Source organism: Numida meleagris, chromosome 9 (assembly GCF_002078875.1).
Source record: "Numida meleagris isolate 19003 breed g44 Domestic line chromosome 9, NumMel1.0, whole genome shotgun sequence".
NCBI lineage: Eukaryota > Metazoa > Chordata > Aves > Galliformes > Numididae > Numida > Numida meleagris.
The window spans coordinates 1,706,331-1,733,416 of NC_034417.1; the positions used below are offsets into that span (position 1 = coordinate 1,706,331).

At 52.3% G+C, this 27,086-nt stretch overlaps 1 protein-coding gene across 3 annotated transcripts in view; it reads right to left on the reverse strand.

Annotated features, from left to right (window-relative positions):
• The window catches only part of ARID3B (AT-rich interaction domain 3B), a 30,214-nt gene continuing 3,917 nt past the window's right edge, over positions 790-27,086 (reverse strand). For 2 of the 3 annotated variants that reach the window (XM_021407168.1, XM_021407170.1), the window contains exons 3-9: positions 18,946-19,017; positions 17,343-17,415; positions 6,695-6,878; positions 5,819-6,078; positions 5,399-5,656; positions 3,034-3,138; positions 790-2,383 (exon numbers count right to left, since the gene is read on the reverse strand). In XM_021407168.1, coding sequence (XP_021262843.1) covers positions 2,235-2,383; positions 3,034-3,138; positions 5,399-5,656; positions 5,819-6,078; positions 6,695-6,878; positions 17,343-17,415; positions 18,946-19,017 — 1,101 coding nt within the window. In that variant the 3' untranslated portion in view covers positions 790-2,234. The remainder of the gene's footprint in view (positions 2,384-3,033; positions 3,139-5,398; positions 5,657-5,818; positions 6,079-6,694; positions 6,879-17,342; positions 17,416-18,945; positions 19,018-27,086) is intronic. The other variant, XM_021407169.1, reaches the window with a different exon arrangement.

Here is a 27,086-nt window from a genome sequence, read left to right on the forward strand (position 1 = left end):
AACCGAAACCGAAAAGAAAAAGGGGAAAAAAAAAGAACAACCTGAATGAGTCGGCGTGGGAAATCCTCTCCGAGAGGAGACAATGAAATGCTTTGGAGGTCTGTGGGTCTGCCGGGCGAGTTAAGAGCAGCTCCACTTCCCCAGTGCGCTGCTGCCACCCAGAGCCAGCAGAGCGGGGACACCGGGAGCAGAACCAGGCCCAGGACACGAGCACTCGCAGCACTGCCTCCCTCCCTGTCCCCCCCTATGCTAGCAGTGAGCTGAGCTGAGCCTCAGTACAGAACCTGACTCCCAAGGAGCTGGGCCTGCTGCACGTGGGCCGTCCTGCCCGCAGTTTACACAAGGGCCGAGTCCGGCCCCGTCACCTGAGCTGCAGGAAAGGAAAGCTTGAGGCACCCATCTCTGCTGCCAGCAGGCCGCTGCTCCGCTCCCCGCGAGAGCAAAGGGTCAGAAAGCATCTTCAGGTTTCGGGCACGTCTGTAGTGTAAGCGGGGCTTCGTCCCCCGGCCGCACCAAGCAGCTTTGCTACAGGTAAGCACGGATCACGGAATACCAAGAACTGAAACAGGGACTCTGGAGGCAGCCCCACGTCCAACGTGAAGGGCAGGTCCTCTAACTCAGCTGTCACTTGTGCCCTCCTCTCCTGCCTCTACCTGTCCCGTGCTACGTGCGTGTTCTGGGACGGGGCCGTCTCCTCGCTAGCCTAAAACATGGGGAAGCCACTGCTCCCTCGCTCTGATTTTGCTCTGTCTTTGGTGCTACGATGAACAATAAAAAATAAACACAACGTCAGCAAAACCACGTATTAAAAAAACAAAACAAAACAAAAAAATAAACCGACAAAACGTCAAACAACCAAGCAATAAGATATGCCAACGCTTCCTGAAGAGGTTAAAAAACAACAACCCCCCCCCCAAAACAAACAAACAAACAAAACAAAAAAAAAAAACCCAACCCCAACAATAAGTACATATCTGAGGTATTTCGTCTGCTCAAAAAACCTGACTGGGGCCTGGAGGATGGAAAGGACGTCACCAGGGCAGGGGGGGGTTGGTGCTCGGGTCTGGTCTGCGGGCTGGGGAATGTGTGGGGCAGAGCGAGGCCACCTGGGCGGCAGCTCGTGGGCAGCCTCTGCTTGCTTCACGCTGGAGGTTGGAAGGGAGAGGGCGAGGAAGGGCTCGATTCTCTTTCCTCTGCTTCCCCACAGGAGAGCAAAAGGTCTCGGCTGATGGAGGTTTGTTTTCTTTCTGCTGACGTGCAGCTTGAAGGGGGACGTGGAGAGCAGCCTCCGAGGAGAAGCCGCTCCGGGACGCCCGGCTCGAGCTGCTCGTGTCAAGGGGAGCAGAGGATCAGAGCCGAGCAAAGGGAAGGTTCGGGGGAAATGTCAGCAGGATGAGTTCCCCAAGGACACACAGACAAGGTCGAGGGCGTTTAAAACTCGGCCGAAAGCCTGAAAAAGGCAACAAGAGTAGGGAACAGGCCAGCACCAGCCAGGAGGACGAAGCAGCTGATGGAGAGGGTTTTTTCTGTGTCTGTGGGTCAAGCGCAGCGGTGAGAAGCCCTTCCCAGGTAGCCAAGACCTCAGAGAGAGGGGGAAGGAGGCTCATCGCATCGCCGCGACTCCGCGAGCGAGGACCTGTGCGGCCCAAAGGGAGGACAGACGAGCACCGGACCGTGACAGAGCCCGAGGAAGAGAAGTGAGGAAGCTCTCCTGGCACAAGCCGTGGGAGGAGAGGGGCGAGGCAGCCTGCCGGCTGTTCCGATTGTCAACAAACTGAGCCGTGCTGTGGCTCCAGGAGAACCCCGTTTCCCTGCCCCGATGCCAGCTCTTTCCACCTGCCTTGGTGACGTCCCAGCCATCTCTCCGCCCGCCGATCCCTGATTGAAAAACGCCAGGTGTGCCCCCCCCCCTCCCCCCCTCTCTGCGTGCTACCCCCCAAGAGGAACACAGCAAACCCTGGGAGGAGGAGGAGGAGGAGGAGGAGGAAGAAAACAGAAGTGAAAGGGGGAGGAAGAAAAGGGAGAACAAAGAAAAAGGCTGGACAAACAGGCGATGAAGGAAAAACTCGCTGGCATGGAAAGGTTTCAGCATCATCATCTTGCCGTTGGCCAACCACGAAGCAGGTTCCTTGAGATGAGGTAATCTGTGCGACTCCTTCCCGGCTCGCTCCCCGCCGCGAGCAGAGAGGAAGAGCTGCCGGAGGCCAGTGTGAGACAGCAAGCTCGGCCGTCCATCAGAGAGACCAGCTAGTGGAGGGCTCTGCGCTGGGGGTTCCCCGCGATGAGGTAGGGCTGGGGGAGCAGTGGGAGCTGCTGCTGCTGCTGCAGGAGCTCTGGGAGCCTGCGAGGAGATGGACGACTGGCTTCTGGGCAAAGAGCACGCCTGCGGGGCACAGAGGTAAGGGGAAGAGTTATGGGGATGCTGGGGGGGGACGCAGCAAAGGGAGGTCGATGCAGCCCCAAAGGCTTCACCCTCATAGAATGAGGCCAGCAGGCTTGGAGGCAGATCAGAGCGTCAACGACAGCGTGCAAATAAAAGCTGAGTTAAAACCTTCCACAAGAGCAGAAGGATAACAGTCCTTCCTGCTAACGCTGAATACGAAGTCCCTCCCCTGTACAAATTGAAGCTCTCACCGGGTCCTCACTTCCCTGCCACAGCAAAAACACCCCTTGTGAGCTGTCAGCAAAACGCTTCCTGGGGACAGCTCAAGAGCAGACAGACCAGAGCAGAAAGTGAATGACATTACAGCAATAGCCCTTGCACAAACAAACAGGAAATCGCCAAGGAACAGCACTCGGGAGGATTTCTGAATGTAAAACCACCACCACTGAATGGAAAGGGCATTCATTTTGCCTGCCTAGGACCAAAGGAAAAAGAAAAACTCATCTCCTGCTGAAACCTGCATGCCGGACAAGCTGCGTGCTGTGCTCTGGAAGAAGAGCGGCCCTGGGAGCGGTGCCACCCTCCCCACATCCTCCTGGGCGCTCCCAGCCTGGCTGCCCACACCCCCCCGGGGAGCAGTCTCTTCTCACCAGCATAAATTGTGCCGTTAATCTCCACCGACATGTTAATGCTCCCGATGCCATTAGGTGACAGGTTCAGCGCCGCCGCCGCCGCCGCCGAGTCGGGTTTGTCTTCTTTCAAGAAAAGAAACACAGAGTTAGAGAGTAAGAGGGCAGCCATCCCGTCACTAGAGCCGACCCACGCTCCTCCCGTTGCCTCCTTGATGAGGAAACCCCCACGTTATGTCTTCCAAAGGTGTCTGAGTGCTGATGTGCACGTGGGCTGGGATCCCACTGCTGTCTGCAAATCCCTCGGGCCGAATTAACAACCCCTACACGGAAAGAGCTGCCTGTGCAGATGTTTGAGGTGGCTGGGCTGCAGCCACGTTCCCAGCTCTCGGTCAGGGCCCCTTCCCCGGGGTGGGGGGTTCTCAGGGAGCTGCAGTGCCCTGTGGTGCGCGGGGCTCCGGCTGCAGCAGCTCCAGCGGCCGCTGGAGGGAGAGGGGCTGCCCAAAGCACCAAGCAACCCAAACCGAGCCTCCTTGGCAGCCCCTAGTGCATGTGAAATCTGTTTGTTTTTCTTTTGTCCCCTCTGCACCCAGAGCCCTTTCCAAGCCAATGCGGGAGGCGCCGGAGCGGAGCAGGGGGCCGGTTTGCCCTGATGCTGTGAAGGGGAGGTGAACATCATACTCTCCCGGGTGCTCCTGAAGCCTCCAACTAAACCAGCCTGGAACCGTGAGCCTGGGACTGCTTCTCTGCTCCCACGAATTCAGCCTTGCAGTTTGCAGAGCCGTGCCACGGTTCCCGGCCCGCCCCGTGTTGCTTTTGGGGCATTGTGCTGTTAAAACACAGGGAGACAGCAGAGCCAGACTGCCCGGCCTCCGGCAGCGCACGCAACGCAACGCACGTGTGTTACGCTCGCTCCCAGCCTGCTGGGACTGTCCCTGGAAAGTATGTGAAGGGCACTGTTAACGTTTAACCCAAATGTAGCTCCCAAGCTATAATAAGCTCACACTGCACTTTCCAAAAGTGCCAGGCAAAGCGCTTTGCAGAGCACGGAAAATGAGGGCGTGAAAGGCACGCACGCGGTCGCCCGACAAAGGTGGGAACGGGGCCAATGAATCCTGCTTAGGGCTCAGCCCTCAGCCTCTATTTGTAGAGACCCAAACTGCTCCTAGCACTTGGATGTAGGAAGCTCAGGGTGGAGAGGAAAAAAAATGAAGCGAGATGAGGGAACGACCGTGACTTCATCAAACCCGCATTCCCGTTTACATGCTTTTTAGAAATGTCAGTGTGAAGTTTAGGTGGATGCACAGCTGTCAGGACCTGCAATGTGAAGACTGAATCCCATTCAACTCAGCAGCTAGCTGCTGCTGCTACAAAGGGGAACCTGCTTCGACCCCTGGCCACGTACGTATATCTCTGGCAAAATGTCTCCAGGAAGCATTGCTAGCAAAGGCCTCCAGAACTACTTCCCCCCCCTCTCCCGAGCAGTGCCCAACTTGCCCGGCCTTGTGTCTTCATCTCGCTGTACAATTAATAGGGGCCCCAGACCTTTAATTTGAATGGATCAAAAGGTTCAGAGGAAACAGCTGCTGGAACTGAAATCTTCTGAGGCTTTGCTGCCCGGGGAAGTGCAGCCCCCAGGACAGGTAAGGCAGCCACGGCATTTAATCAGCTTTTGAAGCCACTCTATAACAGTATTGATTCTGACAATGTGACCTTTACGGGGTGACTCCCCTTTCACAAAGCATTTCAGGAGCGCGTTTCCCAGGCCATGAATGCTGCTTATATCTGACCTCCTCACCCAGCCCTGCCAGGAGTTCTTTGCCTGCAGGCTGCGAGCGGGGCTGCAGCAGATGTTGGCCGCAATCACCTGACTCGCTAAAAGCTCTGGGATGCGCAGGGCCCCCTGCAGATACACAGGGCTTTGTGGCCTCCTCATCACACCTGCCAAGGGGGGTTCCTAAGAGCCGGGCATCTCTCCCCATTAGCTGCCACCTGTACAGAAAGAGCTGTCACCTCTGGGATCAATTAAAAGGCTTCCCGATGAGGAAATTCACTCCCTGCAGCACAACGTTGGCACGAGGGTGGTTAGATGAGGGTAGGGCTGGGGAAAGCACGCTGCTTGATGGGATGAGCAGCAGGCACAGGGCATGGCCTCATCTCACAGGAGTGCCCTTGGCCAGGGAGAACAGTGCTCTGCTCCGAAATGCACATCAGGCACTAAACACAGGGCGGTCAGATATGCACCCAAACTTCAGCCGGTTTCCCAGGAAGGAACAGGCTTTGAGCACGCAGCACAGCGCTGCTGAGCACAACCTGGCTGGCACCAGCCGACCCCAGCAGCGACTCCCGGTGCCAAGGCGCACGCTTTGTGAGAGGCACATCTCACCCTTGCCATTGATCTTGATCTTCATGGGGATCTGGCGCGCCATGCTGAAGAGGTTGCGCTGCAGAGCCTGCTGGACGAGCCGCTGCTCCTCCTCCGTCATCCGCGACACCTTCTTCTCCGGGGGCTCCCCAGCCTCCAGCCTCTCCCGCAGCTGCTCCAGGGTGGCTGTTCTTGCCGCCACCGTCGCCTGCTGGCTCGCCAAGGTCACTGGCACAGCAATACGATTTGGCATCGACACGGTTAAGGGCACGCCGTCACCTAGGAAAGGGAAGAGTCACTTAGATCCTTCCCCGAAAGCACGTGGAGGAAGAACAGCCCGCAAATCCCCAGCCACCCGAATCCCACCGCTCTCAAACCCACAGATCTGGAAAAGAACCGAATGCGGCGCGTTTCGCTGCTGCCCCCTCTCACACGGCTGACCTTTCCTGACGGCTGCTGCTGGAGACACCCGAGGATTGCTGGTCCCGCTGCCCGGCGCCACGCCGATGATGGGGAAGCGGATCTTTGGGGGAGACAGGAGGGAAGGAGGCCCCGTGGTGGTGGGCGAGTAGCTGAACAAAGAGGAGCTGTAGCTGGGCCGCCTGCCTTCCCGCCTGTTGCCGTCGATCGCGGCCTGAAGCTCGGCAGGAGAACTGAGGGATTTCTTCTCGCATTCGTAGGCGTACAGGTACTTCATATACCTGGGAGAGAGGCGAGCACAGGGAAAGTCAAGCAGGTTTCTCACCAGGCTGCAGCAACTCAGGAAGACTTTCAGGTGAAGGTCCCCTGCAGATCTGGAGTCTTTGTCTGCAGCGCTCGGTGCGATCAGCGATACGCAGCTTGGGCGTGAGGCACAGCTCTCACAGCTTTCAGCTGACCCCGTGCTTTAGGGAAGCGCGTAGTTACGTACTGCAACATCCAGAGGCAGCAAAGAATCATCCTAAAAGCCTTTACAACCGAGACAGTGTCTGAAATTGTAAGAAATTAGAACCTGGATCATAATGCTTACATGCAAGGAAGGATGATGGAGGGGTTACTTGGTGCAAGTCTGTACTGGGCAGCACCAAACTTTCCAACTTCTGCTGCATTCTGGCACACACATTTGCAGGGAACACTGCACGTACCAAAGGCTGCAGGAACAGCAAGCAGCCTCCCTCTCTAGGACCCAATCAACTAACAATCACCGAGAGCTAAGAGCTCTCAAGCTGTGCCCTCTCCCTGCTCCCTGTGCCAAGTGAGACAGAGCAACCTCAGCCTCCACTTTGCATTGCCCAGCTCCTGCTCCGACCTCTCTGCTGTCAGACCCTCCAGGCTTACTGGGTTCGCAGCGTGAACGCGGCACTGGTGATGGAGGTGGGCAGATTAAGGCCTTTGGTGATCTCCCTCCAGATCTTCTTATTGATGATTTCCACCAGCCCTCCCTTCTCGGTCACCAGTTTGTAGAGCATGTAGAGATCCAGGATCTGCTTTGCCATGATGGGGATCCTGTTGATGGGAGTTCCTGCAGGGAAGAAAAAAAGGAGGGAGAGAGAAAATGAGGCCGAGGAGACTGGCAGGTCGGGGCTATCGATCTTCTTTCTAATAGGAAATTCAGGCAACTCTATTTGTAGCCTGACTCGAGGCCTCTGGATGGGCGAGTAAATGAGCCAGAGAAGTGTAGCTACATGGCACGTCCTTTTCATGAAAAATCCCTTCCTGTAGGCAAAAGCAATTATCAGACAAATAATAACCCGCAGCTAAGAGCAGCTTCTAAAATAGAAGAGGGGAAGCAGGGACCATTCAATCCTAGTGGCGAGGGAGCAGCCCGGAGGAATCATTTGTTACGAGCTCCCAGGGCTATCTCCGATCAAATCTGTATAGCATGCGCTCAGGAAAGGGCTGAGCTCGCAGGCAGCTCGAGCCGCTCGTGCAACTGGGATTCTGCTCCCTCACCCCCGCTACGTGCCGTGCTGTGTGCCTGGACCCTGCGATAGGAAAGGCTACACGACACCCGGCAGCACCTCCCTGCCCCGCACGCATTTCCCCCTGTCCTCCCTCCCAAGCACGCAGTGTCCTGCTTGCGGGTTCTGCTCTCTCAGAGCACTTCCATCCCCCCCCCCCAGCTCCTTCTCCCTGCACCAGCTCTGGGACGCGCGCCCCTCGGCAATGAACACGGCCCAGCTGTGGGAGCCCTACTTGTTGATACGGGCAGCGTTACGGAGCAGCAGGCTGACAGATACCGACTGAATCCCCGTCGATTTGCCCCTCCCCAGCCGCACCTGAAGGCGACCAAGCGGGGAGGGTCTGCAGAGGTCACCCCGGTGAGATTTAGGCAAGGAGGGGAAGAGGGAGAAATGCTGATGTAGCAATCCTCTTCCTCTGCCTAGGAAATACTGTCCCCGATCAAAGAGCAGTCCACCCGAGGTCAGCATCCTGCTGCCGCAACGGCCAGCAGCAGCCCTTACAGCAGCGCCGTAATGGACAATTATGGGATGCCCAACCCACAGGGGAGGCTTTTGCCACTGCTCATCAGCCGGCAGTCGGATAATGCCCCGGAGCAGAGCAGTTTATGGCCCTTATAAATGGGTTTTACTCGGTTTAGTGAAAAGGAGTTCAGCTAGCTCTGCAGATGTCCTCATTAGACACGTAAGTGTAATTTTTTTTTTTTTTTTCTTTTTGAAGCCTATTACGCACCAGCTCGCGGCACCGATTCCCACAGGTTAACGAGATGCTGGATAAAAGGAAAACTTCTTCAGCTTTAAAAGGGCAGCCCTCAATTTCACTAAGGCACCGACTCTGCGAGACGACATAAAGAGCGACCCGAGCAGGCTGGCCTGCGCGCTCCCTTCCTTCACATCTCTCGCATCCTCTTTTATTTGCCTTCTGTCTAAACAATCCCCTCCCTGTGCACGAAGCCATCATCCATAAACTGCATCAGATCCTCTTCCTGCGTTTCAAATCCCAGCTCCCTGGGGGAGGGAGGACGTTTCCCAGTTGTTTAGATGCGGTCTGGCTCCATCCAGCCCAGCCAAAACGTCAGCCTGGGCAAACACAACCCTCGCTTTGCTGCGCTTTCCCCTCCGCCTCCATTTTGTCTCCCTCCGCGTGTTAAAAGAAAGATTAAGAGTCCGGTAGCAGTGTCATTTCAGACACGGAGAGGGCTGGAAGCGATCATGTTACCAGCCTGAAGTTATCACTCATCAGCTGAGCCCCAGGAACCGGTCACACCCAGCCCACCCCAAAGGCGAGAGCAGGGAAATGTTTATTTTGAAGGACTCCAGAAAGAGCTGGCAAGAGTTCTTCCCACCTCCACAGCCCCCAGCCGCCGGCACTTCAGCATTTCTGCCCCAGCAGCAACGTCCCAGCAAGGGAAATCAGCGAGAGATGCTTGGGGGCACAAGCCTCAGCACTGCTGGGGCTGGGCTGGGACCCTTCCCCTCAGCAATCCCACGCGACTCAGAGCCACCCAGTCCAATGTGGGAATGGCACTAGGTGCTCCAGAAGGGACTTGCATCCCGCTCTCCCTGGACGGCGAGCAGATGGGGAGTGAAAGAGAAGGGTCAGATGGAAGGCTCCTCGGGCGGGCAAGCTGCTAAGGCAGAAGCGTAACGAAATTATCTACTTTGAAAAACAATATAGTTATCCTAAACACAGTTCTACTCTTTTTTGGACCTCCTCACCCTTCAGCATCTGCAAATACGCAAGTAAATTCATCCTGATGTGTCCGTGATGAGGACAAACGTTATCTGTACGGGTGGGAAGTAAAGGCTCACACGTGTTTGCAGAGAGCCTGCTCGCAGCCAGGCGGGACCAGCAACCAGGGGTGACCCCAGGGCTCACGTCACCAGCCCTACAGCAGCACCCTCCCTTCCTGAGGTGTGCCTTTAAACAGGACCCACAGGGTGAAGTGCCCTGGGGTTTCGTCAGCGGCGTTGTAAGCGAAGCTAGATCCTACAGGCTCGCTTTTTTTCCCTCCAGTTTGTCTCCTTCTAGAAGGATTTAGTAGCAGGGACAGAGCTTCTGTCCTTCCCTGTTGTGCACGGAGATCCAGCCGTCTTCCTCCCGTGCTTTCCCCAAGGAGGAGGCCGCTCTGAGAAACACCCTCCAGCCAGGGGCGAGCGAGCAAAGCACTATCTGCCTTTCAGACCTCACCAATTAACTGTATTCCTCACCAGTGTGGTCCGTTCCATTGGATCTGAGTGCAAATGCTGCTCGCAGAGCCCCCTCCTCCCGCAGCCCCCTCCGAGGAGGAGCGAGGTGATAAAGTCTTTATTGGAAACCCCCGGCGCTCCAACAGGAAAGGCTGAAAAACAAGTATCATGGGACGAGGGGATGCTGAAGGTGAGAGGATCCTTTCACAGGCGGCTGCGAGGCTTGTCAGGGGCCATGATGGATTACTGTCATCTGGCAGCATCAGGATTAATGATCCGGAGGTCAGAGGGGAGAATTCCAAAGGGAAAGGTCAGCAGCCGGGGGCACAGCATAAGACTTGTTGCCTTTTGATGGCAAACTCATTTTACTGTACTTTCCAGCTTCCCTCTATCCCGCCGGCTCTCAGCAACGCGGCACGCACCGCGGTGCAGAGCCAGAAGCCCAGCTCAAGAAGAGGCTGAGGATGACGACCGGCTCTTCTGCTCACAGTTCTCCTGGCAAACAACTTTTCTTCCTCTAAGCACAACCCAAGCACGGGGCACCCCTGGAAGGAACCAGCTGGAGGGGGGGGCAGGGGGAGGCAGAGTCTGCTCCCACTGGAGAAGGGTCGATGTGCAGCGGATAGGCATGGGAGACCTCAAGGAGAGAAGCTCCAGGACAGGTGTATCTGCTCCCCTGCTCTGGGAGCTGCTGGAGCTGGGAGACAGCCCCAGGGGAAGAGGCTGCTGCCTCCAGACAAGCGCTCTGCTAACAGAAGGGCTACGGAGAGGGCAAAACGCCCAACCACGACACTGGAAGGAAAAGGAGGAATCATCCCATTGGGGCTGGGTTCTCTGAAAGGAAAGACAGCTGTAACTACGATTCGGATTTCTGGAGCGAAGAGTTTCCCTGGAGGAAGCCTGACCGTAGCTATAAACATCTCTGTCCTTCAAGGGAAATAAGCAACCCCTCCTGCCAAGCTGCTTCACCCCTTTCAAAAGCTGCCTCTGTTTCAGGCAGACATAACAGAAGCCTACAGGGCGTATATGGACAAGCTTGAACGTCCCCTGTGTCTCCTATGCTCAACATGCTGAAGAGGAACCTGATTTTCACCTTCCAAGAGCTCTTTAGGAAGTGACTGAAGAAGACGTAAGCCCTGGATAATCTCGGAGTGACTGTTTTGACATCTTTTGAAAACAGACAGTACTCAAGGAAGAGGTGCTGAGCAGTCAGCACGTGTGGGCTCTGCTGCCCTGCTCTGTTCTGCTGACAGCTACAGCCTAGCGCTGGGGCTTGGCCTTCCCTTTTGTCTAAAGGGACCTCCACGTTGCACCAAAGCCTTCCCACCCACCCAAGCTCCCTGCCCGAGGTGGCTTTTCCTTGCTCCTCATCCTCGCTTAGCCAGTCTTCGGGTTCATACCAAAATCAGAACAGGCAGGTGATGTTAAAAGGAAACCCTCAGCTAAGACAGGTTGGACTGGATGATCACCCAGGTCTTTTCCAACCTTGGTGATACTACGATTCTAACAGGCAAGTCCCCTCTCCTCCAGCTGAGCCATGCCCACTGCAGGGAGTTCCCCACCATGGAGCAACCTAAGCCACGACTTGTCCTGCAGCAGGAGACAAAGAGCAGTTAATTACACCCAGCCTGGAGCACTACTTTTTCAACCACCACCTCCTTTTTTTTTCCTATCCAATACGCTTTCAAACGCGTCCATTTTTAGGTAAGGAACAAAGGAGGCAAGACCCAAATATTTATTCAGCAGGGTAACATCTGAAGCAATACAGCGCATTTTGGAGCAAAAAACTGAATAAGCACAGAGGGGCGTGTTTAAGCAATAACCTACATGGGTTACGAAAGAGCTGCTGCTTCCAACCTCCAGTCTCCCACAGTGATTTACAATAACCAAATTTTGAACCAAAGCTGGCTGGCTCCATGCGAAGCTGCCTCTCCACCCACCCCAGTTCCTCTGCCTCGAAGTCGTATTTGTTGCTTTGAGCCCATCCTAATGGCTCACCCCGGGTGAGAATAAAAAGGAAAGGCATACAGAAGGGAAACGAGCTCTCCCTGCCCGTGCCACGCTGATCTAATCTCTCCTCCCCTATTCATGGCATTTCCACAGCGGGCATTCGCACCTCCCAGTGGGAATGTCACCACCTGATCTGCAAGCCTGCAGACCATTAGACACTGCTATCAAAGCGGGAGCCAGGATAGAGGGTAATTAATCATGCTCTATTTGACAGGAGGCCCACTTCTTATCTGCACCCCTCGAAACACCATCAGTTTCTGCTTCCCTCCTCAATAAGCGAGGCTGACAGCAGCCCCTTATCAGATTTCAGCTGCTGAACTGGAGGCAGCCTAACTGGCATCCCATGCCCCCGTTCTATTCACCAAGGCTCTGGCCACATTAACCTTCCCGCTTCTCCATCCCAAAACTGGGATCCCATGGAGATTTGTGCTCCTGTGCTGAGCTCGGCTGCTACTGGCACAGCTGGCTCCAATCTATCTGCTATAACAAATTTCTTCCCCAGATGTTGCACACAGCCACAGTGATGGCTTTGAACTGAGTGGATAAACCTATCTAGGTAGAAAGAAGTTACAATGGGGGAACTGGGGGCAGCTGGGGAAAACAGAGCTGGATCAGCCAGTCAAAAACTGGAGCATCTTCACACCGAGCAGTCCCATCTTCCTCCACCCAGCTGAGTATCTACAGGGTCACCTCTTCTGTGCTGAAATGCCTCTGCTGGTCCACTGCTGGAGTTCATCAATCTTTGGAGAAACAGGCTGTCAGATTTAGGGGGGAGGCCAGGAACACCCAGAATAAAGTACCCGTGCACAGACGAGCTCTGGGAATCTGGGATTTGAGACACAAACACGCAGTCTTTGAGATGCTGGAGAAACGTGTTACAGTCTGACATCTCAGTCTTCAGGGGAAGGAGGAACACCTTTGGCTCCATCCTTCAGTTCTGTACAGCCAGGGATTCAGAGAGCCCCAAAGGCCAATCGCTGCAGCAGGCTGGCATCAGGTTAACGAGCTGCAGAGTCATGCCAAGCAACAACAGCCTATCGCTTCCAATAGGATGAATGCCTGAGCACATAAAAAACAGAAGAGGAGAGAATTTGCTTCTTATGGGAAGCTTTTTACAGATTCTAAGTTATCCCAAACTTTGCTCAGGTAAACTGTCCCAAAATAGCTTACATATCTCATGGGTCAGGAGCCAACAGCCCTGTTACAGCCACGCAAGGATCCTTTGCATGGATCCAAGATGAAGGTTACTTATATCTCAGGTTGGATATTAGGAAACATTCCTTCTCCAAAAGAGTGGGCAGGTGCTGGAATGGGCTGCCCAGGAAGGTGGTGGTGTCACCGACCCTGGAGGTGTTGAAGGATGTTGTACTGAGGGACATGGCTTAGTGGGGAAATATTGGTGGTAGGTGGATGGTTGGACTGGATGATCTTGGAGGTCTTTTCCAACCGTGGTGATTCTGTGATTCTATGGAGAATTTTAGTCACATGGCACCTCAGGCTGGCGAGCAAGGTAGTCCCTGCAAAGGTCTTCTGTATGCTGAATTTAAACTAGAACACCAGTTCCCCCCTAAAACTCAAGGGAGAAAAGGTCCTTTAAGTGATGTAGAGAACAGATTTAGCCACGCACAAATCGAAGAAGAATTGAGCCTGGTTGATCTGGAGCATTCAGAAGAGAGCTCTGCTGAAGAACGGCTCAGGCAGGAGATGTTGCAGCTGGGTTTGGTGCAGTGCATCGAGTGAGAATTTTCCACTGCAGAACATCAGCTGCTATTTAGGGAAGCATTTGCTGTGGCTCAGCATTAAGCAGGTAGCGTGAACAAAGGATGCTGAGAATTTATGCCTATTGACGTCTCATTTACGGAACTACATTGCTTAATTCGGATTCAAAAACATCTCCAGAGGATGAAAAGAGGCAGCTTGCAAAATTGAATCAGCGGAGTGAAGAGTATTCCCTGGGCAAACATTTCATAAACTCCACTTGGCCGAGAGATAAAAGAATCCATCAGTAAATGCTTTTGTCAATAGCCTGGATTTGTTGTATTTCCACGTCTGAAACGTGCAGACAGCATACAACAGCAGGAAAACATTAAAACCACGCGGTCCGACTTACAAAGCCCCTTCTATGTATATCCACATTAAAAAAAAACAAAAAACAACAAACCAGAATTGGTCAAGCCATCCGGGAAAACCAAGGTCACGCAGCAACCTTGAACAAAATCGGTCGGGCTGTAGAATCGGAGACGTTTGATGAGGTCCTCACAAAGGCAGTGCTTCAAGTGAACAAAGCAGGTTCCCCCGATAGGGAGCCTTCCCCAGCGCACCGGGGTGCTTGGTGACATCCCTTCCCCAGACCTTGCCTCAGGTGGAGTTTCTCCCATGAGCAGCGCCCATGGGTGGTCCCGGGGATGAAGTCCCACTGCTCCGGTTCCCTCCTCATCAGCTCAGCTAGAGGTGAGCGCTGCGAGAGCCAGGCCACTAACAGCCCCTTCGACATCCGGGGAAAGAACGCAGCCTGCTGCGTATCGCAGGGCTGACATCTACGTTTTTCTGCTCCCCGTCTTACCTTTCATCACGTTAAGATAGATGGAATAGAGCCAAGAATTAGCTCCGGGGTACGTTCACAGGGTAAGAAAAGCCTGAAAGTGCTTCTCCACCTTTCACTCCTTGGTGCTTGCCACCTTTCGCTCCAGTCAGACCTGAGCACATCAGCTTTTGCCCATCTGGCTGCCTGGAGTACATGTTATCGTACAAAGCACGACCGCTCCTTCTGGAGGGCTCTGATACAGAAAAAGGGAGTTTAAGAGTCAGAAGAAGTGTTTTATGTGCCAGGGGACCCACGCCCAAAGCGTGAGAAGCTGATTTTGCATTGGAAACGCACAGATTCACAATAGATTTCACAGCACCTGAATTTCAGTAGCAACATTATTTCTAGTAACCTCAAGCAGGGGAACACAGGATTACCCTGAATTCCTGTAATGGATGCTGGGTACTCACGTTTCAGAGCCAGAACTGGAAAACTCTCTTTGCCAGTTTATTTCAGATGCGTTTACAACACCAACATGTCGTAAAGCAATCAGCAATGGAGGAGGGAAGCCGCTGCTGAAGCTGCTTACCCACGCCTGAGGACAGACGGCCTTCAGTGTGAGGCTGCAAAGAGCTGAGGAAGGGGAACGTGGGGGCACTGATGCAGCCCCCATCCCATGGAGCTGCACCTCCTCAACCCCTCTCTGCCCCTGCAGTCCCAGGCAGGGTGAGGCCCGTGCACCTCAGCACGCACAAGGCACACAACAGCAACAAAGGAAGAGTTACAGCTCCCCTCTCATCTCCCTCTTCCATCATTATTGCTGCTGAAGGGCCATTTTATCACTTGCAGCTGTGGTCATTCAGCGACAACCTGCTGTGCTCAGAGGCAGATGAGACCTGCACATTTGATCTGCATTAAGCCCGTTTCATGGCTTCGCTTTTCTAGGTACATTCCAAGCAGCAGCACCAACAACCAAACCTTTTCATCCCTCCTGCTACTTGGGAGCTCCTGAAATCTGCCATTTATCTTTCGGCTCAGCACCAGCTAGCAATCCGACTAGCCCCAAACAAGGGGCACTCGCCTGGAGGACAGCAGAGCCCCCACCTTTACACCAGCAGCGTTTATTAGCAGAGCTGCTTTCAGACACAAGGTGCAAATAAAGCAGCTCTTCACACATACAAGCTAAGAAACACAGCACTTTGCTCTCGGGTGCAATGGGGCCTCAGCATTACCCACTTCGGAGGGCTCTCAGAACAAGGCAGCCGTTCAGCCTGGTTTGTTTTAGGATGCTCGCTTGGCACGTAAAAGGAAGGGAGGAGAAATTAAAATCTGAACAGCACCTTGGGATAACTTTGCTGCAGAAGCCCCCAGATTTCTGAATGCAGCAGAATACAGGCTCACTCCCTGCAATATTTCCAGACCCCCTGGCAGAAAGCTGGCAGCTCACTGCATCTCTCCCCCACGGGTGGTGGGGCTCTTATGTTTCATTTCCAGCCCTCTCGCAAGAGAGAAAACAAGGGAGCTTCCAGAAAACAAATACACTTGGAAATGCCCAGATGATTAAAAGCTCAACTCCTCCAGCAACCAGCTGGTGACAAGCTCAGCCCCTGCACTGGGAAGGTGTCAATTATAAATAATTAAAAGGTGATAGGAAGGAGATACTAAAGTATTAAGCAGATTTCTCTCTGGGCACCTGGTGGTTTCTATTGCTGCCAGTCATATCCTTCAGACTGTCTTGTATGTCAGTCATCCCAGCCCTTACATTAATACGTGAGCTCAGGTTAACGTTTGCAAGCGAACTAATTAAGCCTGGTTATGGCTCTGCACACGAAAGCCAAAAACATCACCAAAGCTCACCTCCAAATTTTAAATGGCTTGGAAGCAAAACCTCCACAAGCCCTTTGGAACAAGGACATTCAGGAAGGTCAGCTGTCAGCTCCAGCTGTACCAGGGGAAGAGGAGGTGAAGAGCACTTGCCTGCATCTCCCCTTTGGGATGGCCCTTCTGCTTGAGGTCTAGTCATCCACAGAAGGGGATGCAACCAAAGATGCAGGCTTCAGAAGACCAACTGGAAAGAAGACTCCAGTCCAGAGCCAGATAATCGTTTTGCCTGCTCTTTGCACTTACCTCCCAAACTCAGCCAACTTTTTGGAAACAATAAAACGGACCATTACACAATTTAGTACTTTGTGTCAGAAGAAATCTTTGTTGGACGAGTTTGACTGGCTCGGCGTGTTTGGAGAGGTAAAGAAAACAGCACCGCAAAGGATTTACCAGAAATTCAGACACAGGTGATCGATGTTTCCCTGCACAGACCCATCCACCCAGGTCAGCAGTAACAAACCATCAAGCACAAAGTCCCTGCTGGGAGTCCCTGACAAGACTCAGTGCTGTCCCTTCACGCAGGCAGTGCCACACATGTTCAGTGCACTGACACATACTGAGAACCACAGGGCATTTCAACCAACGGAAGATTCTGAACCATGGACAAAGTTGATGATAAAACCACAAAAATGCAAGAACAGGGTTGATTTCAACGTCGGGTTCTTTGTTTTATGCAACACCACACCTTCATGCATTTCTATTAAGAATACTTTGTAATGAGGGAACCGAACTTTGATATCTAGATATCAAAGGGTAGGAAGACTTAAGATAGCTCAGCTGAGCTGTTTCACACATGCAATGCCAACCCTGGAACGAGGAGAGATGCAAGGTGCCGACACCATCAGAAGGAATGTGAGAACTTCTTTGAACAGTTTGCTCCTGTGCTCAGTTACACAGGTTTACTACATGGAAAACTGACACATTGTGAATCTAAAGGAAAACTTGGCTTCATCTTTTTCTTTTTTTTTTTTTTTTCCCAGGCCCCAGATTGTGAACTCTATGTGGTGTGTGAACGCCTTCGCACTCAGCTTCCACACGCTGAAGTAGAACATGAGAAGATGTGTGACAGTGCCACCCGATTCTATGGTGCCCCTTATCCAGAAGGGGAGATCAGACAATCCTCAGTGCTACTCAGTCCTGTTGAATCAGGCTTTTTGGGGCACCTTTGGTATTAGGTAGCAGTGATGGAAGAGAAATAGCATCTGTGAAATTAAACTACAGGGCAGGAGAATTCTTTCCTACTGAGCTCTCAGTTTTCCAAAATAAATATCTCAAGACTTACCCCTGCCCTTCCATCTGATCTGCAAGTTCAAAGGCTGGATTTGTTCCTTCAAATGTAGGAGGCAAGAGTTCAAATTGCAGCAGTAATCCCCAGTCCCATTTTGCCTCATTGAGTTCATATTAAGAGCTCACTCACCCCTCTTCTGCATGAAGATGAAGAGGTCATCCAGGAACTCCTTCCGTTCAGGGTCACTATCCAGTTCATAAAGCTGTTGGGGGGAAATAAAAATGAAGGCACAATCCACAAAGTGACAGATAGAGCAACGTAATTAGCCTCTTCCAACGGGTCATCTGGTGTTTGTTCTGGGGGAACAAAAGGCAACCATGGGCAAGGAGGTAAAATGGGGATGGACTTGAGCTCCTCAGCGGGCAAGGCTGCAGTGACAGAGCACTGGAACAGGCTGCCCACAGAGGTGGTGGAGTCTCCTTCTATGGAGATAGTCAAGACCTGTCTAGATGCCCACCCGTGCAAGGATTCAGCTCTGTTAACAGAAGCCCTGCTGCAGAGCACGGTTTGAAACCAGCTGAAAGCAAGGGGAAAAGAAACCATAAAGACAAGCTGGAAATAAAAATGAGACAACCAAAAAGGATGCAACAGTGAGTGGCTCAGGGTAGATTGACGGTCCATACTTTGAGGCAGCAGGGTGGTAAACTTCTCTGCAGCTTCTCCTAGCTGCCTGATTCCCTCCTTCAGGGACAAGGACAAACCAAGCCCCTTCAAGGGGGAGGTGAAAGGACAGAGCTTTCCTGGAACTAGTAACACCTGGCAGGAAAAGCCCCTCTGAAATGAGCCAGAGAGACTCAATACGAATAATCAGCCCAGCACCACTTTGCTGCAGAAGGCATTTTACCAAAGGCTTCAAAACCCAAGCACTTCCATCGGTTCCTTAGGAAGCTTATTCCAAATGAGAAGTACCCTACGCTGGCACTCTCTGCCAATTTTTCAGAAGGGGCAAGCATCACCTCCTGCACAGGAAATGGAGTATGCACTTATCAAGAATCCTGTGAGGCCACAAGGTGACAAACTGGAAGGGCTGCAGTCAGTATGGCTGAGATACAGGAGGACGTCACCCAAGACAGAAGCCAGCACTGCAGAAAAAGCACCATTTAATTCCTTCTTGCTTGCACGGAAGAAGACTCTTGCACAACCCCATGCAATTTTTCTGCTGGTTGTAGGTACTCTTGTGGAGCGGATCAACAGAAAAGCAAAGATTCACTGGGGAAAAATGCATTTCAGTTTCTGTATAGGTGCTGTTAGCTACTCACTACTCATCTAGCCCCCAAAAAAGGGGCTTCTCGGGTTCATTTCCTGTGAAGCTCTGCGCTTTCTCACACGCTGAGCTCTGGGAAGAAAACACACCACTGTATTTGCAGAGCAATTAGCTGCACCCTTTCAGAAAGCCAGCTCAGTTCAAAATGAATTCCTCTAGCTGATGTGACACATTGCTGCCGCGTTCAGATCTATTACCACAGTGCTAATCAGGCTCAAGAAAGAAAACACTCTTCTCCCAGCCAGAGAAAGTATTGACTAAGATTTAAAAGTGTTAGAAGTGCAGTTATAAAGGCTGAACTCAAACTACATTCCAGTGACCAGAGGCAAGCTAGCCCAGCTCTGCGGGTTTTCTGACCAACGGGGAGGGCTCGGTAGCCATCCTCTGCCACAGATCAGGGAAAGAACACCCCCCAGTGCCTCCCTCCCCCAGTGCCTCCCTCCTCCAGATCCCCACGATCAGACTGACCTTGGCAAAGTCTCGTGAAATTTCTCTTCCTCGGCATCCATCACCTTCATCACTCCAGGTCACGCTGCCGTTCTGGGGGGAGAAAGGAACGAAAGGCTGAAAGAGCAGCTTGGGAAAGGCCTTGTGGACAAGTCCAGAGAGCTTTCAAATGTGCATTTATGGGCACGAGCCTACACAAAGGCAGGTAAAGGCTCAGACACCGACACTCAGCCCGCAGTGGAAAGTGGCAGGTGCTTTGCCATAGTGAGGCTGAACAAAAACTGAACAGAGGCATGGCTTTGGCTCTCCCTGTCCACCTTTTTACCCAGTGTCCGGTGAAAGATGCAGGTACGCCCAGCTATCCCTGCTCACACAGGGCTCTCCTGCCTTTCTGTCAGCCAGGTGTCACAGAACTGCCCCCTGGCATGCTTGGAGATGCCCTTCTGGCCTTCTCTTGCTTGCCTACGAAGCAAAAAGCTGAGCATGCCAAAGAGGAGTAAGGAAATAACACAACGGGAACGCTTCTTCCCATCCCACACCCTTACTCCTGGAAGCCACTGAATCCAGACTTTTCACACAGAAATGGCGATCCAGCTTTGCTGGGTTAAGCTTCATTCTTCTTAGGCATTAGAAGGATTACTCTAGTTAGGCTTGTTCTGCTTGGTAATTCATCATCACCCTGAAACCATGGCCCGGGCAGGAGACGAGCAGAGGAAGGCTCTGGCGATACGGCAGGACTGAGAACATAAGAATGATCCTGAAAGCTGTACAAGGAGCTTTAAACAATAAACTTCATGCAGTATGTGCTCCAAAGCCCCTTGAGGGAAGAGCACGGCCAATTCCACCCAGCAAAGTGGCTTAGCCTGTCCTCTGTCCCAATACATGCACAGCATCCTGAAGCGGAACGAGCCAGAACTGCCAGCACAAAAATGCAGGTAAATGGCACGGGCGGCCCAATATCTGAAATCCTGGGAGTCATCTGGTTGTGACACATACATCGAATTAGAAAGACGAATAGCTCTCGTCAAGGCCAGGCAAAGCCACATTTCCCCCTTCAAAAACCACCGCAGTGAGCTGCCCTAATGCCTGCTGATTTAGTTTGAGCCAGTAATTCCTGCTGGAAAGTCAATTATCCGGCGAGTCCCATCAACTGAAAGATATTTAATGGGGGATTATTGCCACTTCTGTTATGTCAGCTGTTTATTACAGCAGATCAATTCCCAGCCCTCTCTAGGAAGAGATCTGAAGACCGGTTTTGTTCACGGGAGGATTCATCTGGGTGTCCTTTGCTAGCAAAGATTAAAACCATCGGGTTTTTTTGCTAATTATGGTAGCATCCAGCTGCTCCTAAAACCCCACTGCCTCAACACAGACCCACAAACCCACGGTAACGGAAGAGGAGACGAGCCAGCTTCTTCAGAAGGCAGCAGTCAGTATGCAGCCCCAGCTTTACGGAATCTAAGACAAAATGGTTTTAGAGGCCTGAGCTGCCTTCTTCTCAAGCGTGTACTTGGATATTACACATTCAGAGGGCCAACCCGCTTGTAGTATCAAAGACTAAAGGGGATGCTCCAAGAAGCCACGCTCTCATTTTCATTGGGCCCTCAGGTCATGCTGAGAGCTTATTCCGCTACATTTAGGATGGGGACAGAGAAGGGAAGGGAGCTTAAAGGAGACAATCCCCTGCCGCCAGTGGGGTTGAACTTGGTAGAATTTCCACGGGATTACAAGACTCTTCAGAAGCTATTTGGCTTGTTTGATTTGAAGAACAGGTCATTAGAATAAGTCACGAGGTTAAGTGCTGGCACACAAAATGAGCAGGACGCACGCCCCTTACTTTCTGCATCCACGCTGTGAGGGGCTTGAGAGCACGGACTGATGCTCATCACGAGCTAACTAGTGAAAGGAGCTTAAAGCTAGCCAAAGCCATCCGCGTTTCGCCATATGTCCAGAAAATTGGTCGAGATGGATCTCACCTGGCATGACACGGAGTGAAGCGAGGTGAGACACGGTGGACAGCATTAGCATTTCCTCTTGCGACAGCTGGGACAGTTTGAAGGCAGGTTGCTGCCCCACGTTAAACCATCAGGAGAGATAAGCAGAGCGCTCCTCGCCCACCCTGCTATCAATCAGCATGGAAACAACCCTGCTGCCTTCCCACCCATCCGCTCCAGCAGCCACGGACAAATAACTCCAATCCCTCCACCTGAAGCACGGCGAAGCCCCGCTGTCACTGGGTTAAAAGCACTTTCCCTGGGGTTATGCTGCTTTTATTACAGGACTTCTGCCCCTCTCCACGCACGGCTCCTGGCTGCCAAGCCCCCCACGCTGCGGCTGGGGACACGAGGACAGGTTTGAGCGCGCGGTGGCAGAGCAGCCAAGCACTGGGCCAGCACGAAATGTCAGCTCAGCAGCCAGGGAATAAAGCCCTATTTATTCAGAGAGCGGCGTAAGCACCGGCAGACACTTTCCCAGGCCTCAGCTTTCATCTTGAGGACTCAGCACGCCGAAACCTTTGGGTCTGCGCCAAGGCTACAATCAAAGATCCCAAATATCAGCAGGGGTTGGGACAGAGACCCGAGCACAGCCATGCATGTCGATCCCTGCAGAGCCATGGGAAGGTGCAGATGCAAGAGGTGCTCCATTTGTAGCGTAAAACACATTTTGCACAGCAACAGAGCCCAGAGGAAGCTTTGCTATCACGCTTCCTCTCCATTCCGCCTAGGAAAACAAAGTTGCCCTCCGCTGAGAAGCTCTCCTCTGCAGGAGCAGCAGGAACACGAGAAATCAATATATCCTCACAAGTCATTAAAAGACCTTTGTATAAGTCAGGCAATAGTAGCAGGAAGGAAAAAACACCGCTCAGAGAGGCAGGTCGTTCTCTGGGGAGAGCCCTGCCTCTCCCTCCACTGCTTCGCGTCGAGAGAATTTGCTGATGTTTGACAAACAGCCGTTTCCATTGCACTTGCGTCACGGCAGGCAGGATTGATCCCGAGTATCTTGCAGGAAAAGGCAGCAGGAGCAGCCCTGCTGCCCTGAGCTCGCTGCCCTTGCTGAGCACGCTGTGCCCAGAGCCGGCTTGGGACCACGCGGCGCTCCCCGAGAGGCTGCAGCCCTGCCTTCAGAAGCAATTATATCTGCAGCTATTTTAGGATTACTCCCCAACCACCTGGAATATCTTATTAGAGGGAAGCTCAGATGTCCGGAGCAATTTTGGTTTCCAATCCCACCGTCAAAAGCCAGAATTAACCCCTTCCTCCAAGGCAAGAGCTACTGAGCTGATGAAATGAGAGCGAGAAACACTCTTCCACTTCATCCAGCACATTCTTTCTAGGACAAAAACCTTGAAAGCGAGCAGCCTGAGCTCCTGTCTGAAGGACAGCCGCCCCTCAAATGTACCACCAAACACCATGCTCGATAAAAATGGTATATTAAGGCTCTCAGAACAGCTCAGCTAGCCTACCGAGGTTAATTAAACCAGAGGGAACCTGCTGGACACGTAAAAGGAAAGAAGAAAAAGCCTCCTGGAATGTAAAAGAAAGTCGCTCTGCACCTCCCTTGCTGCAGACCTGCAGCCCCGACACAGCTTTTAGGCGAGATCTGCTGAAATAGCCACTTGGGGACTAGGCCAAATGTGGTGGGGAAAGGAAAGCCCCTCCCCTACCCCCTGGGTTAACTGAAAGCACTGAGTCAATGAAAAGGTACAGGGGCAGCAATTTCAGGATTATCAGGGAATCCACTGAAATTCCTTTTGTGGGCAGAGTTAAGCCTTAGGAAGTGAAACAGATGCTGCTATAAAGAAAACTGTTGTACTACAAAACACTGATAAGATCGGGACTACTGCCCTGAGCTGCAAGTTCTCAAGCACGGAGAACCAGGGCGTAATTACTGCGGACACGGGCTGCCTGGTAAAGCCCAGCTGGAATTGGAGCAAGCCCTTCCCACTGCTAATAACAGAGCTCAATTCAGTATCTACAGCTTCAGAGATTGCTTTTGAAAACATTTTAGTGATTTCAGGAATGGGAGGGAGGATGGGGAAGCGGGGAAAGAAAAGACAAAGAAAGAACAGATCCAAGCGAACAAATCACCCCGTTTTATAAAGTTCCTTTTGTGCTCCCGAAAACCTAGTACTTACAGCACCAACACAATTCCTTGCAAAACAGGAACGCACTTCCTCACCCGAAAGGAAAAGTCGGGCCCTTTGTGAATGACTCCTATTCAAATTAACTAAAACCTAAGTGACAAGAAGAGTTGCTCGGTGTTACGTGGCCAAGGGAAGAGAAATTCTCACTGCCACGAGAGATTCTCAGGTTCGCCCCGAAGTGAGAAGACAGAAGTACAGGAGTACAACACATCTGAACTCTTTCCACCTACAGACTCCAGTGCTAGCTAGAATATCTGTAAATTGGCACCGAAGGAGACAAGCTGCAACTATTCCTAAAGATAAATTTAGCACCTGAACGAATCCAAAAATGAGCCATATCGTCCCCAGGATATAAATGAGCTCCTTACTCTGCTGCCAGATATAGCACAGCTGCTGCTGTGCATCGTAGCCTTGATGAATGCCACGCAACTGTCCTGTGAGATGAAGATGTGGGGCGATGCTCTGATGCCTAATGCAAGCTGCTCATCAGCTGCTGCCAGGAACGGAGAAGCTCTGGGATGCCCTTTCCCACCTACCTGCCGATTTAAGCAAGGCAGAACTCTGCACCTCTTTCAAGTCTCTCCTCTTGAATCAAGCTTGATTGGCACAATCAGCGATTAACTCCTGGATTTCTACACAGAGAGGAAACATCCCCACGCACAGCCCACCTCCCGAGCTCAGCTCTCCACAAAACCAGCCTCAAAGCCCCACATCTCAGCACCAGGGTCAGGACAAGCCCGGGGGCTGTTTCTCTGGAGCACTTCAAACAGACACGTGAGACTCCCTTTCCAAGGCTGGCTATAGAAAATGCATTCCCCCTTGATTTACGCCCACGGCTCCGTTTTCATTCTGAGTACAGACACGAGCATACAGGAACCTCTCATTCTGCGTGGCAGCACTGGAAGCCACCTAAATCTTCAGTCACTGGCTGAAAACCCGGCTCCTGCAGTCATTATCACTAATGGTTCCTTGGTGCTCCTCTCCCATACGTTGTGTGGTGTGATAGGGGTCTCTTTTAAACCACGATCTTGCTGTGCTCCAGCAGTGACGCTGCACTGTAAGCTACAACAGCAGCCACTATCACAGGGATGAAGACTTTGCCAAAACAAACCTATTCCAGGAGAAGCAGCAATCCACAATTTAAAAACCCAAATCTGTTCTTACAGAAGGTGGCTTTCAGCACCCAAGAAAACAGACGTTTAATGTTATCTGTTAATGAAGCAGACTCCTTCCACTCCATCACAGAAAAGCAGAGTGACCCATATAAATGAAAAATCCAGCCCTGGATATCCCAGATAACCAAGAGGCAAGACGTGCACTGTCTGATATTCTACTTTTCTGTTCCTGGACCTTCACCCCCTCTGGATTAATGAGTATCTCCTGAGCAAGACCTCGATACGCGCAACACTTGAGGCACATAGTTAAGGTTATGGAATCTCAGCCACTCGCTCATTCCTAGAGCCTAGAGCAAAAAGCCAAGTAATTATTTTAAGCTGACTTATCTTAATAAACACCGTGACCTCTGTAAAAGTTTAGGTCAGGATTTTCAGGAGTGACCGGTGATTTCTGAAATCCGAACACGAGCCAAGCCTAAAAGAAACAGACCGCTCGGAAAAGCGGCGACGTGCTCTGCAGCTACTTACCTCGCTGCACTGAGGGAGGCGTGAAATATCAGCTGATGCCTGAAAACCTCGGCTTTGTTTTTACATTCCGCCAAGGAATGCAGGTACGAAGGCGCACGCTGTAATAGCAGCCTTGCAAAATTACCCGTGCTAGCGCTGCACGCCAGCCCCAGGTGGAAAGGAGTTGGAGCACGCTGCAGAGAGGCGGAGGCCCTGGTCCTACCCCGCTCACCAGGGTAACCAGAGCCACCGTCAAGCAATGCGAGAGCCTGCGGGATGAGGACCCCCCCACCCCACCATCTGCTACGAGCAACATTTGCACCCGTGGAATTAAAAGCTCGTTTTTCTTCGGGGACAGGCAACGGGCACAGCGCCCTTTCGAGGTAGGGCCGGGGCTGGATCCGTGCGAGCTTCGAGCGGGATAAGGAGGGAGCTGAGCGCACCCCCTGCTCGTCTTTCCGGACTGCAACTCCCCGACAAGCAGCTCCACTCCCTCGCTGTTTTGTGCTGACGGGATTCCCACCGCCCCTGTGTCAGAAGCTGAGCCAGCTCTTTTGTCTGCCGGCTTGTTCTACAATTATTTACTTGGCGGTCCGGGAGTGAATAGAGCCTGACTTCAGCCCTCTGCTGCTTTCCACTTTTCTGCTGTTTTCACACCTTCCAGTCTCAGCCTTACGCTTTCAAGATGAGCTCATCTGCGAGAGCATGACTTTCAGGAGAACAATTCACACTTGGAAGAAGCAGCAGAAGCAACTTTCTTCTCTCTGCAAGCAGCAGCCATTAAGCACACCACAAACGCTCCCGGGCCAGGTCTAGCTGGGAGCAGTGCATACTGACTGGTTATTAGCCTTCAGCCTCAGCACAAGCTTGAAAAAACAATTCAGGAATCGTTTGGACAATTAAGCGGGGAGCACGGGCACTCCTGCCCAAGTCAACCATTTTAGTCAAAGACAGAAGAAAAAGCTCACTGTCTTTGAAGCATACATCTCAAATGCAAAAAAAAAAAACCCCACACTGAAGCAAGGCAGAATTCAATGGACTATCTGCAGATGGGCACTCATTTTGTCCCCCCCCTGCAGCCACGGGCAGCCCCCCTACCCGCTCATCCCTCCCCCGCTCTGATCCCATATACTGCTGTTAAATTTTTACTCCCTGGTATGCAGACTCCGCTGGTGAATGCAAACAAGTTGATCTGCAATATTTACCCTGCTCAAGGTGAATATACTTCACCAGCATCATTAATACCGCCAGCCTCAATGCAGCCCTCTGAGCGTGCCGCGGCGCCTCAACGACATCAGTCAGGTCCGAGAGCACATGCCTTGCTGGGGCTGACCCCAGCAGAAGGATGTGCTGTTATTTTAAGTTTTGCTTCCTTTGTGCACCTTGGCTTTCACAATAAACTGGCCTGAAATCAGAGCAACGTAAGCTGTAATCCACTACCAAAGCGCTGTTACTTAAATGCTGCAGAACTGGGCCAAAGCGGCTGCCTCTGTATCAGCTCACAGTTGTATAAGGGCTGCTTGGACAATATTGTTTTGCTATTCCACATCTGCTAAGGCCAGATCTAGCATGCTTAGAGTCATTTGTCTTCCTGAACGGGGCAGGCAAGCTAGGAGCCAAGCTCATCCGCTACGATTCACAGGACCCTCACAAGACAGGCGAGCAGTGCAACAAAGCACAATAACATACTTGTTGGCACCCGCTACGCCAGCAGTAAAAACAGCCACAAACCAATTCCAAGTTTATCTTTCAGATTGGTCCCCTAAAACCAGAGTCCTGCCCGCCCTTCTCCGCCCAGAGCCCAGAAAGAGGAAGCTTTTGTCAGCCATTACAATCCCGCAGATTCTAAAGCAGTTTCTGCAGCAACTGACCGACACACCGCCCTCATTTCCCTACAACAGCGCAAACAAACTCCTCTTTCAGAGCGGCTCTTCAGGAAGCACAGAGAAAACGTGGCAGCAGCTGGGGGCCTGCTCAGCCAGCACGCTTTGCAGTCACCAGTGCTCTTCACCTGTTGCACACATCCATTTTGGAACAAGCAAACTAACGCAGGTTGGTGGGAGCGGCTAGGCAGGAACCCACAGGCTGCAGAAAGCAGAGTGGGAGAAGCACCAAGGCTTTAGCAGCCTCTCCTCAAAGCCCTGCCCATGGCAGTGTAAAACAAAACTTGTGTGTGCAACCAGCAGCAAGCTTCCAATCGTTTACAGCCACCACGGAGCAGCTCCAACCTCTACACTTCACAGTGTTTGCAAGAGGGGAATGGAAGAAAAGCAGATCCCTTTTTGTCCATACAAGGTTTCTTAGCTCAGACAAAATGGTCTGTCTGAAGCAAAACCCAGCTCTGTGCACGCTCAGGATAACATATGTAGGAAGGAGAGTTAAGTCCAATTTTATTA